This window comes from Apodemus sylvaticus, chromosome 3, assembly GCF_947179515.1.
Source record: "Apodemus sylvaticus chromosome 3, mApoSyl1.1, whole genome shotgun sequence".
NCBI lineage: Eukaryota > Metazoa > Chordata > Mammalia > Rodentia > Muridae > Apodemus > Apodemus sylvaticus.
The window spans coordinates 147,690,675-147,703,598 of record NC_067474.1 but is presented as its reverse complement, the minus strand read 5'-3'; the positions used below and the strand labels follow the sequence as shown (position 1 = coordinate 147,703,598).

General features: G+C 47.9%; 1 protein-coding gene across 1 annotated transcript; it reads left to right on the top strand.

Annotated features, from left to right (window-relative positions):
* Positions 1–271: 271 nt before the first annotated feature.
* LOC127680380 (uncharacterized) lies at positions 272–11,716 on the top strand. Its single transcript, XM_052175854.1, has 9 exons — positions 272–924; positions 1,018–1,574; positions 3,505–3,710; positions 6,239–6,396; positions 7,538–7,774; positions 9,705–9,864; positions 10,102–10,216; positions 10,690–10,722; positions 11,664–11,716. The coding sequence occupies exons 1-9, from the start codon at positions 272–274 to the stop codon at positions 11,714–11,716; spliced, it is 2,172 nt and encodes a 723-aa protein (XP_052031814.1).
* Positions 11,717–12,924: the final 1,208 nt, after the last annotated feature.

The following is a 12,924-nucleotide window of genomic DNA, read 5'->3' as shown; positions in this document are numbered from 1 at the left end:
TGCAACCATACTGAGGACCACTGTGCTTAGCACAGCCACATCTGAGACTCAGGAAAGGGACACTACAACTGTACTCCCAACCCCAGAGACAAGTCCCACAACGAGCCAGCCATCTGACACACACCACAGCACAGTCACACAGACACCTTCCCAGCCGGCACAGACAGACTCAAGTGTCAGCATGACTGAACTCACAACAACACTGCCACCACTAAGTCCCATCACCACTGGAATGAGATCTTCAGAATCCCCAAGCCCAGGGGAGGCAGACATGACCATGACTACACCTTTGATGACGACAACACCTTCAACAACAACATCTTCAACAATGACAACACCTTCAACAACACCTTCAACAATGACAACACCTTCAACAACACCTTCAACAATGACACCTTCAACGACGACACATTCAACAACGACACCTTCAGTGACATCAAGTACACCAGAGGATGCCATCCTGTCATCTGGAACTGGGACACCCACTGAGCCTGAGAAGTTAACTCTAATTCCACCCTTGTCAACACCAGAAGAAGTCATTGGCACAAATAAACCTGTACTCACGACAACCATGGTAACTAGGGACACCTCTTCACCAACCACAGCAGTGCTGAGAACCACTGTGCTTAGCACAGCCACATCTGAGACTCAGGAAAGGGACACTACAACTGTACTCCCAACCCCAGAGACAAGTCCCACAACGAGCAAGCTATCTGACACACACCACAGCATAGTCACACAGACACCTTCCCAGCCGGCACAGACAGACTCAAGTGTCAGCATGACTGAACTCACAACAACACTGCCACCACTAAGTCCCATCACCACTGGAATGAGATCTTCAGAATCCCCAAACCTAGGGGAGGCAGACATGACCATGACTACACCTTTGATGACGACACCTTCAACAACAACACCTTCAACAATGACAACACCTTCAACAATGACAACACCTTCAACAACACCTTCAACAATGACACCTTCAATGATGACACATTTAACAACGACACCTTCAATGATATCAAGTACACCAGAGGATGCCATCCTGTCATCTGGAACTGGGACACCCACTGAGCCTGAGAAGTTAACTCTAATTCCACCCTTGTCAACACCAGAAGAAGTCATTGGCACAAATAAACCTGTACCCTCGACAACCATGGTAACTAGGAACACCTCTTCACCAACCAGAGCCATGCTGAGAACCACTGTGCTTAGCACAGCCACATCTGAGGTCCAGGAAAGGGACACTACAACTGTACTCCCAACCCCAGAGACAAGTCCCACAATGAGCAAGCCATCTGACACACACCACAGCACAGTCACACAGACACCTTCCCAGCTGGCACAGACAGACTCAAGTGTCAGCCCGGGTACAACCCAATCATCTGAGCCCTCTACAGCCCTTGCTCCTAGCTCCTCAGAGACAACCAAATCCTCCACTATGATTGGGACCAGTAAAGCATCCCCCAACGCTAATCAGAGTAGTGGTCCGGGAAATGGCACCTGTGCTTTGGATGAGTATCAGGCCAGTACTGGAGGTTGTACGTGCAATGATACTTACTATTCCCACTTGGGTAAGTGTGCATAATATCTTCCAGGAAGTTGTCGTTGTCGTCTACTGCTGCTTCTTGTTTTCCTCCTCCTCCTTTTTTTTTTTTTTTTTTTTTTTTTGAGACAGGGTTTCTCTGTGTAGCCCTGTCTGTCCTTGAACTCACTCTGTAGACCAGGATGGCCTGGAACTCAGAAATCCACCTGCCTCTGCCTCCCAAGTGCTGGGGTTAAAGGCGTGTACCACCACTGCCCAGCCCTTCTTTTCTTTTTAAAGTTCTCCTTTATTTTAATTTTATGTGCATGGATAATATGGAGTAACAGGAATAACTCAAGTGAACAAACCAGAGAAATGGCCGGGGCTAGAAAGGTCACGGAAGTCTAAGATGCCCAGGGGAACTCTGTCTAAGGATTGGTAAGGCATTCACATGAATGAACAAATTCACTACAAGGGAAGTCTCATAAGGGGGTAGGCAGCCGCGCAGATGAGACAATCTACCAATCTACTCTGCTCCAGCTCCCGGGACCTGAGCTGCTGTCCAGATGGGCTGTGTACACACACACACACACACACATACATACACACACACACACCAGCAGGTTCTAGCTTCCTGCTTAGCATTGGAGAAGAATTGGAGAATAAACAAATTAACCTCCCCAAACCACTCGTTGGCAGTTATATTTCTTTGAGGTAAAGTGTAACTAGTTCACTGAGGTCCAGACCACACTCCTGCTCCCCCCCACCCCTGTTCCCACTCCCCCACCCCTGCTCCCACCCACCACCCCTGCTCCCACCCCCACCCCTGATCCCACTCCCCGCCCCTGCTCCCACCCCCACCCCTGCTCCCACCCCCCTGCTCCCACCCCCCACCCCTGCTCCCACCCCCTACCCCTGCTCCCACCCCCCACCCCTGCTCCCACCACCACCCCTGCTCCCACAACCCCTGCTCCCACCCCCCACCCCTGCTCCCACCACCACCCCTGCTCCCACCACCCCTGCTCCCACCCCCCACCCATGCTCCTACCCTCTCACCCCCCCACCCCTGGTTCCTCCCTCCCCCTTCCCTGGGAACTTAAAACTGAAATCTGAGTGTAGCAGAAACCACCCCCTTTTAAACTCTTACCCCTCCTGCTCTGCTTGTTCAGTTCCTCTGTCCAGTGGCCCAACTCTCAGTCTCAGACCCAACCTGGCTCAAGATGGCAACCTCATCCCCCAAGCTTTGTTGATGAGTCAGGGTCTTCTAGTCCAGAACTGGCCTGGCCCCTGAAGATGACCTAATGCTCCTGCCTCCTAAATTCTGGGATTACAGGCGTCTGCCATCTTACCTTAGTTACATGGCCTTGGGTATCAAATTACGGCAGAGCAGCAGATGGACCCACGGAGCTGCATTCCCAGGCCCCACATCAGCTTTGGGGCCCTGGTGGTAATTCTGGGAAAAGAGATTCTAAGGACCTGTGAGGGCCAGGTGTCAGGATCCCATAACTCAAGAGATGGTTCTTAGGATCCACATGTGTGAGAACCTGTATTTAAATATATTTAAATTTTCCTGGTGTTTCAAGATGGATTTCCCTGTGTAGCCCTGGCTATCCTGGAACTTGCTCTGTAGATCAGGCTGTCCTCAAATTCACAGAAATCTGCCTGCCTCTGTCTCCTGAGTGCTGGGATTAAAGACATGCACCACTATGCCCAGATATGTTTATAATTTTAACAATTATTGGTGTGCTTTGTGAGGTGCATGGTGTGTGTGTGTGTGTGTGTGTGTTAGGGGGCACACGTGCCATCGTGTATATATGGAGGTCAGAGGACAACTTTGTGAAGTCAGTTCTCTCTTTCTACTTTATGTGGGCTCTGAGATTTGAACTCAGGTCTCCATGGTAAGCCTTTACCTACTCCTCCACATGCCATCCTCCAAAGATCCTCAGGAGACCCCACCTCTGCCTCTTGTTCCTCTGCAGAACTGTCTAGAGAGATAGTGAGCCTGCGCTGCAGGCCACAGGACATTGAGGTGTCTCTCAGGAGCTGCTTCCTGAAAACTCAACACTGGGCCCTGAAGCAAGATGCCTTGGAGAAGTGTCTCAGTATCAATACGACAGAAAAGGGTCATCGGGTTCAGGTCTTTCAGCTGGAGAAGAAGGAGGGAGCTTGTGGACTCCACATCTCTGTAAGCTGGAGGGGATTTAAAAGGCAGGAGCAAGCTGTGGGAGGGGCTGGGAAAGCAATGGGCGGGTCTGGGAAAGCGGTGGGCGGGGCTTGGACAGCTATGGGAAGGGTGTGGGGTGGGCCTGGGAAAGGAGAGGTTGGGTAACTCTTGACTTTGGTAGACTCAAATCATTGCTGTCAGACCATCCCCGATGGAGAAAAAAGAAGCTGTCTCCAGACTGGGAATTCCTTTATACGTGCTGCGTTTGCTGAATTGGGATATTGATTGGTTCCCAAACTGTCAGCCACGAAACACTTTAAAATAGTTAACTACAAGCAGTTATTTATTGATTTCTGCCCAACTGCCAGGTCTATCAAATATTTTTTAATGGTTCTGATCCTGAGAGGTTTTCACTATAGATGAGTAATCGATGGCTCAGAGAATTTAAGGGATTTTCTCAAATTGCAGTTTGAACTCGAGGTAACTCTCCTGCATCAACCTCCGGAGTCCTGGGATTACATGCTTGCGCCAGCGTACAAAGATTAGTTTCATAAACAAACCATAACTCACATAAATAATAGAATTCCCTCCAAACAACCACAGTGCTCCTAAAGCCCCAGTTTCCTCATCAGAACTCAGCTCACTCCCTCTTTCCTTCTGGTTTTTGTTGGTATTTTGTTTGTTTGTTTGTTTGTCTGTTTGTTTCAGTGCTAGAGACTCAATGTGTGCTACACAAATAATCTACATCTAAGATACATTCCCCAACCCTAGGAGCTGAAATTCTTTTCTAAAATTTATTTGTTTCGAGACACCATCTCACTATTCAGCTTTGGCTAATGAAGGCGCTCACTCTGTGGAGGAGGCTAACCTGAAACTCACCAAGATCCATCTGCCTCCACCTTCCAGGGCTGAGATTAAAGATGTACCATACCTAGCTCAGACTTACATTTTTTTTTTTGAGAGGGGGGTTTTTCTATGTGGCCCTGGGTGTCCTGAAACTCTATGTAGACCAGGCTGGCCTCTGCTTCCCAAGTGATGGAATTTAAGACATATACCAACTCAGGCTTAGAATTCTTTTGGGGGGGGCAAGGTTTGAAGACAGGGTTTCTCTGTATAGCCCTGGCTGTCCTGGAGCTCATCTGTAGACCAGGCTGGCCTCAAACTCAGAAATCCACCTGCCTCTGCCTCCCAAGTGCTGGGATTACAGGCATGTGCCACCACTGCCCAGCCAAGACTTAGAATTCTTTGTTTTTTTGTTTTTTTTTTTTTTTTTTTTTTGGATTTGGTTTTTTCGAGACAGGGTTTCTCTGTATAGCCCTGGCTATCCTGGAACTCACTCTGTAGACCAGGCTGGCCTCGAACTCAGAAATCGCCTGCCTCTGCCTCCCAGAGTGCTGGGATTACAGGCGTGCGCCACCACTGCCCGACTTTCTTTTTGTTTTTTTTTTTTTTTGTTTGGTTTTTTTTTTTTTTTTTTGGTTTTTTTTTTTTTTTTTTTTTTTGACTTAGAATTCTTAACAGCACAATGGTCTTATTTTTCCCCAAGAGATTCTAAAATGCAAATCGAGAATCCCAGACTTCAGCAAGCTGAAACAGGAAAATTGCAGGACTCTGGACAGCCTGGGCTACAGAGCAAGACGCTCTCCCTGGGATGGAGAGACGGCTCAGCAGTTAAGAGTTCATATTGCAGAGGACCAAAGTTCTCCCAGCACCAGCAGCTCACGATTGCTTCCAATCCAGATGCAGAAGATCTGACGTCCTCTTCAGTGCTCTTTAGACATCTGCCCTGTCATGCACAAACCCACAGGAATAACACACATGTACATGATTGCTAACATAAGCCTCTAAAAGTTCTCTCTTAAGACAACCACCACCACAAAACTAACAATAAAACAACCCAGATGTGGTGCTGCATGCTAATGAGCTCAGCCCTGGGGAGGTGGAGGCAGGAGAGGGTTCAAGGCCATCCTTGACTACATAGTTGGAGACTAATTTGGGCCACAGGATGCCCTGTCTCTAACACAAGGTAAGGTCAAAATAAGCATGGGCATGTAAGAACCACGGGATAAGAACCTCCTTTGGCCACTCCCTATTCAGTCCCCACCACCATATATAAATTGGGCATTGTGGCACAAACTGGCAACCCTGGCACTGGGGGAGGGGGCGTGGAACCAGGTGGGTCAGGGATTCAAAACCATCCTTAGCTACATAGTCACTAAGGCTAGCCTGAGCTACATGAGACTCCATTTCCAGAAAAGTAACTTAGGAACCGTGGCATGGGGATGAAAGCGATGGGCCCCAGAGCCAGGGTAGCATTGGGCTTAGGCTCTGCCGCTTGCTTTGTATCCTCTTAACCTTTCTGAGCCTTTATTTTCCTCATTCCTAAAATAAAGTGATAACAGAAAGTTGTGCTCAAGCCACAGGACCAGGCTCAAAGAGTCCAGCGATTGATTTTGTGTTAACAAACATCTTGTACCGAGAGCGGATGTGTGAAGGTGTTTACCCCGGGACTTGTAGGTAATGGCGGCTCACCTACCTGTCTTTTCCAGACCAACAGCAGCCATGCTCAGCACTCTTTGGATGTGCACCTTGAAAAGGCTCTCCCTGGCTCCAGACGCGCTGACGTCAGAGTGCTCCACTTCAGCTGTGCCTACCCACTGGTCGTGAAGGACAGCAAGCCTGTCCCCTCCCAGGAGGTCTCCATTCTGTGAGTGATGCCCAGTTAGCTGTCTCTGCAGCTAGACCCTGAGTCACCCTGAGTCCTCATTGCTATCTCGAATCCAGGCCAGAGAAGCAGCTCCATCAAGAAATTGGCTCTCCTGCTCATCCCCCATACGTAAGCACCTCTCACACAGAAGGAGGTTGCTTCTGAGAAGAGACGCCCTACGTGTGCCTATGTAAATAAATCACCATGGAGTTAGATCGCTGCCAAGGTCCGGGGTCCTATGACGTAGCACTTCATCTTTTTAGGTGGTCCATAGGGAAGGTTAAAAGGTTTACCCTGTCCCGGCCATCTCTTATTTCTTTTATATTTATTTATCCTGAGTGTGTGTGTGTCAGAGACAGAGACAGAGAGGGGGGGAGGGGAGAGAGAGAGAGAGAGAGAGAGAGAGAGAGAGAGAGAGAGAGGTCCACGAGTCTGTTCTCTATTTCCTCAGGTCAGGCATGGCACAAGTAGCCTTTACCGTCTGCAGTGTACACTAGTCTGTGTACATGTGTATTCGTGTACATGTATATGTGTATATAGGCCAGACGACCATCTCTGGTATTCTTTAATCTCTCTCCAACTTGTTTGTTTGTTTATTCATTCATTCATTTATTTAGAAACAGGGTCTCTTTAAATAGCCTTGACTGTTCTGGAACTCACTATGTAGACCAGGCTGCCCTTGAACTACCAGAGATCTGCCTGCCTCTGCCCTCTGAGTGTTAGGATTAAAAGAGTGTGCTACATATCATTTGTTTATTTTTAAATCCAATTTTGGAATTTGGTTTGTTTGTTTTTTCGAGAAAGGGTTTCTCTGTGTAACGGCCCTGGCTGTCCTGGAACTTTCTCTGTGTATAACCAGGCTGGCCTCGCACTCAGAGAGATTGCCTGCCTCTACCTCCTGAGCACTGGGATCAAAGTGTGTGCCACTGCTGCTCGGTGTGCCTGGCTTGATCTCAGTCCTCCTGCTGTGCGGTAACAAGCGTTGCCTCCTACAGCCCCGGGCCTTATTCTCATTGGCTGGCTGCAGGCAGGCAGTGACCTAAGTCATTAGTAAGTGACCTAAGTCGGAGGTGACTATGCGACCTTCTTCTCTCTGAGTTTCTTGGTTGAGGGGCTCACCCTTGCTCTTCTCTGAATACAGAACCATCAATGTTCCAAATGCCGGGGAGACCGCCATCACCCTGAGCGTCTTCACAGACTCTAAACTCTCTGCTCCGCTTAAGAACAGTACAGCTCCTGTCGGCATGCCCCTCTACGTGGTCCTCAAGTCTGTCAACGGTGATCCTGACCGCTTTTCCCTGGTGGCTAATGAGATCTTTGCAAGTACCAACGTCTCCAACACGGAGGCTAAGGCCACCTATCATTTCGTGAAGGAGAGGTAGGAGTGCATCAGGCCGCAGGTCTTGAGCTGTGACTTACTCGGGTGCTTGTGGACCCTAGCCTCCCTTCTGTATCCCAAGGGTAAAAGTAACTTTTCTTCTCCTGACATAATTGTCATCTAGGGGGTTCACTGCTGAATAAGACCACCCTTTAAGATTCCTCTGCACCCTGACAAACAAACGGGGAGGGAGTGAAGGAGCAGTGAGTGTTTGCTGAGTGAATACATCCAGCCTCATTTTACAGATGAGTAAACTGAGGCTCAGGGAAAGTAAAACCTGCTCAAGACCTCACAGCCAATAGATGACATTCATTTCTTCTAGTCTTCTCCCCTTCCCCAGTTGCTGAGGGCCTTGAGTCATGAAATAATAAATAATAAATAATGAAATAATAAATAATGCTAACACATCAGAGTGCCACATGCTGTTATATTTGAAGTACATTACACGCAATAGCCAACAGCTAATGCTAATAACGACATAGCATCTGTCCCATGGCAGGCATAGTTTGAGTCATTGCACATATATCAGTTAATTTAAATCTTACACATTATGATGTAGTTATATTTCAATTCCCATCTTACTCAAGGGGAAACCAAAGCTCACCTCAGGTGTTGGTAGGTGGCTCGCTTTGCTAAGTGTTGAGCACACTAAGACAAGAGCTGGGTCTCTTAGCCAGGTGTGACAGCCTAGGCCCTAAATCCAAGCATCTGGGGGGCTGAGGCAGGGGAGTTACCTAGAGTACCAGACTAACCAAGTAAGGTAGTAAGACCCTATTTTAAAAATAATAATTATTGGGGGCTGGAGAGATGGCTTAGTGGTTAAGAGCACTGACTGCTCTTCCAGAGGTTCTGAGTTCAATTCCCAGCAACCACATAGTGGCTCACAACCATCTGTAATGGGTTCTGATGCCCTCTTTTGGCCTGCAGGCATTCATGCAGATAGAACACTGTATACATAATAAATAAATCTTAATAATAATAATGATGATGATGATTTATTTTTATATTATTATTATTATTATTTTAAAAGTTGGGCACGAGACAACCCCATGAAGGATTATTTACTCCACTGTGAAGATGACAGAGCAGAAGGCTCAGAAGGACTGCTTACACTCAGATTTGTCCCAAACACACTGTTCAGTTTGTCCTAATATGCAATTAGCTCTTCCCATATTCCCAAGGTTCTGGAGTTCCTACCTAGGGCCAGCAGCCTGCTAGAACAGCACTCTGGCCCAACCTTGAAGTCCTACCTAACATCTCCGTACCTCAGTTTCCCCCCTGTTTAAAAAAGAAAGGGCAGGTCAGAGGCTGGAGAGACGGCTTGGCAGTTAAAATGCACTCGCTGTTTTGCACAGGCCTTGGCTCAGCGCCCACGCGATTGTCCGCAATCATCTGTAACTCCTGTTTTAGGTGATGGGGCAGGCTTTTCTGACCTCCGTGGACACTGTACTCCCGTGGTGCACAGACACACTGCAGGCAAACACTGACAGACATAAAATAAAATAAATTAACCTTTAAAAATGGGGAGCAGTCGCTGGGTGGTGGTGGCGCATTCCTGTAATCCCAGCACTCTGGGAGGCAGAGGCAGGCGGATTTCTGAGTTGGAGGTCAGCCTGGTCTACGGAGTGAGTTCCAGGACAGCCAGGACTACACAGAGAAACCCTGTCTCAAAAATCCAAAAACCAAAAACCAAAATCAAAAAGAAAAAAATGGGGAGCAGTCAAAAGTATGGTCTTCCTCAGAATACTGATGCAGGGAATTAAATAAAATAATAAATTAAATAATCCATGTAAAGTTAGTTCTCAGCCAGAGATCCAACTCCCATTGTTACACAGGACGAGTTAAAGTGGTAGAAATCAAACTTTGTGTGTCCGTATCTTGGGCCCCAAGCCAGGGTCCCAAAGATGGATGCCCTGCCTTCTCCCTGCAGCTGCCCAGTCCGGGGCCGGATGCTCCAGGACTTGAGCAACGGGGTCTCCATGTATGTGACGCTGGCCTTCACTCTCTCGAGATTCTTGAATAGTGACATGCTTTACCTACACGCCCAAGTGACCCTCTGCGACAAGCAAGTGGGACACCCATGCCAACCGGTAAGTAGGGTCCCGGAAGGTCAGCAGTGCAGCTGGGACTGACCCAAGGGCGGTCGTGGGATCGTGTGCTGGCCTCACTTTCTAGGGACCAGGCTTGTAGAACGAGTTAAAGGCCGTCATTTGAAGACCTACGTCAGGTAGATGAGAATGAGTGAACTGATTTGGGCTATGGGGTAGTGGAGCATGAGTGTTTGAGGTCCTGGGGGAAAGTCCCCAAAGCTGTCTTGTCCCCCACAGTCTTGTAGTGGAAAGAATCCCCTGCGGAGAAATTCACCCTGGGACGCTCGAGCCGGGGACCAGGTGGAGCCTGGTGGTGGCAAATGGATCGTGTTTGGACCTCTCCGGATAAGTGGTACATGAATAGACCAGAAAAGGGCATCCGATCCCCTGGAATTGGAGTCATAGATAGTTGTGAGCCACTGTGTGGGTGCTGGTGCCCTCTGAAAGAGCAGTCAGTACTCTTAACCACTGAGCCATCTCTCCAGCCCCCCGCCCCCCCAGCCTCTCTGTCGCCTTTCTGGTTACATCAACTCAGCCTTTTCAAGTTGTCTTTCCTGCCAACTATTTGATCATTTTTCTTGTCCTGGAACACCCTTTTGTCTTTCTCTTTTATTAGAGTACTTTAACCCTCATTGGGAAATCCCAACCCTTTAGTAAATCAGTCCAGAAGTAACTTCTCTCTCTTCTGAGTCCCAGCTTTCAAAAAGAGAGAGAGATTGAAAAAAAAAAAAAGCATCTTCCTTTGTGCTGCCCTGATGGAATGGTGGGTGAGAGTTCTGTGTGAGGGGCAGTCTGAACTCAGTCTCTGTTTCTGTGTGCTTGCAGAGTCCAGAGCCTCCAGCAGCAGGAACTCAGCAGGTTGGTGTAAAGGGATTGCTCCAGGACAGAAAGGTCTAATGCTACCTGGGTTCTCTAGGAGCTCATATGGGGCCTAGGCTGGTGCTCATCTTGGATACTGTTTTCTTCTCCGACCTAAGCGACCATGATGTCATTTTGCCTCCTGAGTCTTGGCTGGAGCAATCCATGGCAGAGTTCAAATGAGGCTGGTTCCTTGTCCTGCCTCAAAATCTGATACTACCCAGAAATAACTCAGAGTAAGGGGCTGGAGGGCTAAAATGTACCAGGCACAGTGGAGCATGTCGGAACCCGGAAGTTTAGAACCAGCCTGTTCAGGATCGTGAGACCCTGCTTGATGTGAAAGCCAGGCACAGAGGTTACCCCATAACCCCAGCACTTAGGAGGCACAGGCAGGAGAATTAGGTGTGCAAAGCTATCCTTGGCTACAGAGTAAATTTGAGGCCAGCCTATGAAACAAAACAAAACAAAACAAAATAATGCATACAATAACACTGCAAACTGAGGTTGCTTAGTGGGGAGAGGTGCTTGCTGCTAAGATTGATTGTATGAGTTCTATCCCTGGGAACCATGTGTGGTAGGAGAGAATCAGGAAAAGTTGTCCTCTGACCTCCACATGGACACCATGACTTGCATGCACTAAACAAACAAACAAATGCAATAAATGTAATGAAAAATCAAAACTCCCCTAGACTCTGAAAGCTCCTCAGATCCCATTTTTTAAAAATATTTATTTCATTTTAAATTATGCATATATGTGTGTGTACCTTGTGCAAGTGAGTGCTGGTACCCAGGGAGGCCAGAGCAGATCTCCCTGGAATGGAAGTTACAGATTATTGTGACCTGTCCCATGTGGGTTCCAGGGACCAAGCTGAGGTCCTCTGCTGAGCCATCTCTCTGGCCCTTTTAAAACTCTTTTGAGATCATTTCTTTCTTTCTTCCAGGAGCCTGGATAGCCATCTTTCTCCTGATCGTGATTGGCTGGATGCTGGAATAAAATCTGACCCAGCCTCCTGACTCCACCTAGAGTTTAGTGTCTAGTTTACTTGCGGAGACAATGGTGGAATGGGGGAAAATTGAGTCAAGGCGAGTAGTGTGGCCTCTGTTAGGTACCGGGGAAGCTGGGCATGGGCCAGTGTGTCACTCAGTACTGTGCGTGCTCACCATGCCTTCTTCAACTGGGACTCCTGGGGGAGCGTGTGCAGTTACACTGCTCACTATGATGGGAGACGAGTGGGGATGTGTGGTCAATAAACACAGGAAATTCTGCATTTTCTGATTCTGGTCTGTATAATCTGAAGAGAATGACTTGGTGTTCAGGTCAACAGGCTGAAGGATTGGGGATGGTACAGGGAGTGTGTGTGTGCGCGCGCGCGTGTTTGTGTGCGTGTGTATGTGTGTGTGTGTGTGTGCAAATCACTTTATTCTCCTTGGAGCTTCATCTCCACACATATAAAATGAAAGTGTTTGACCAGATGACCTCTGCTTCTATGGGAATCATTTCCAGGAAGTCCTTGGGCCTTGATCAGCTGACCCTACTCTCTCTCTCTCTCTCTCTCTCTTAATTTTTAAAAAAAGATTTATTTATTTTATGCATATGAGTATACTATAGCTATCCTCAGACACACCAGAAGAGTGCATCGGATCCCATTACAGATGGTTGTGAGCCACCATGTGGTTGCTGGGAATTGAACTCAGGACCTCTGGAAGAGTAGTCAGTGGTCTTAACCTCTGACCCATCTCTCTAGCCCAGGACTTCTTAATACTGAAAAATTATGTGTGGAGTGGGGTGGAGAGATGGCTCAGTGGTTAAGAGCACTGATTGCTCTTCCAGAGGTCCTGAGTTCAATTCCCAGCAACCACATGGTGGCTCACAACCATTTGTAATGAGATCCGATGCCCTCTTCTGGCATGCAGGTGTACATGCAGATAGAGCACTTATGCAAAAATAAATAAATCTTTAAAAAGATGTATGACTGTTTTTGAAATGGGAACCCAAAGACTTGTTGAAATATGAGGACTCATTTTCACACAAAAATTATCACATGACTGAGCTACTTTCAAATTACAGAGGGAAATTGAGCCAGCGATACGGGGCACACCCGTAATGTCAGCATCTGGCAAGTGGATGCAGAAAGATTAGTTCACAGTTGATCTTGGCTGTAAAGCAAGCTCCAGGCTAACGGGCACTCAATGAAACCCTAA

What these genes read in the sequence shown, in the direction of transcription:
- LOC127680380 (XM_052175854.1), top strand. Translation starts at nt 272, where the DNA reads ATGACCATGACTACACCTTTGATGACGACAACACCTTCAACAACAACA. An exon ending in TACTTACTATTCCCACTTGG is followed by an intron (nt 1,575 to 3,504) that starts GTAAGTGTGCAT and finishes GTTCCTCTGCAG; the next exon opens with AACTGTCTAGAGAGATAGTG. An exon ending in CAGCAGCAGGAACTCAGCAG is followed by an intron (nt 10,723 to 11,663) that starts GTTGGTGTAAAG and finishes TCTTTCTTCCAG; the next exon opens with GAGCCTGGATAGCCATCTTT.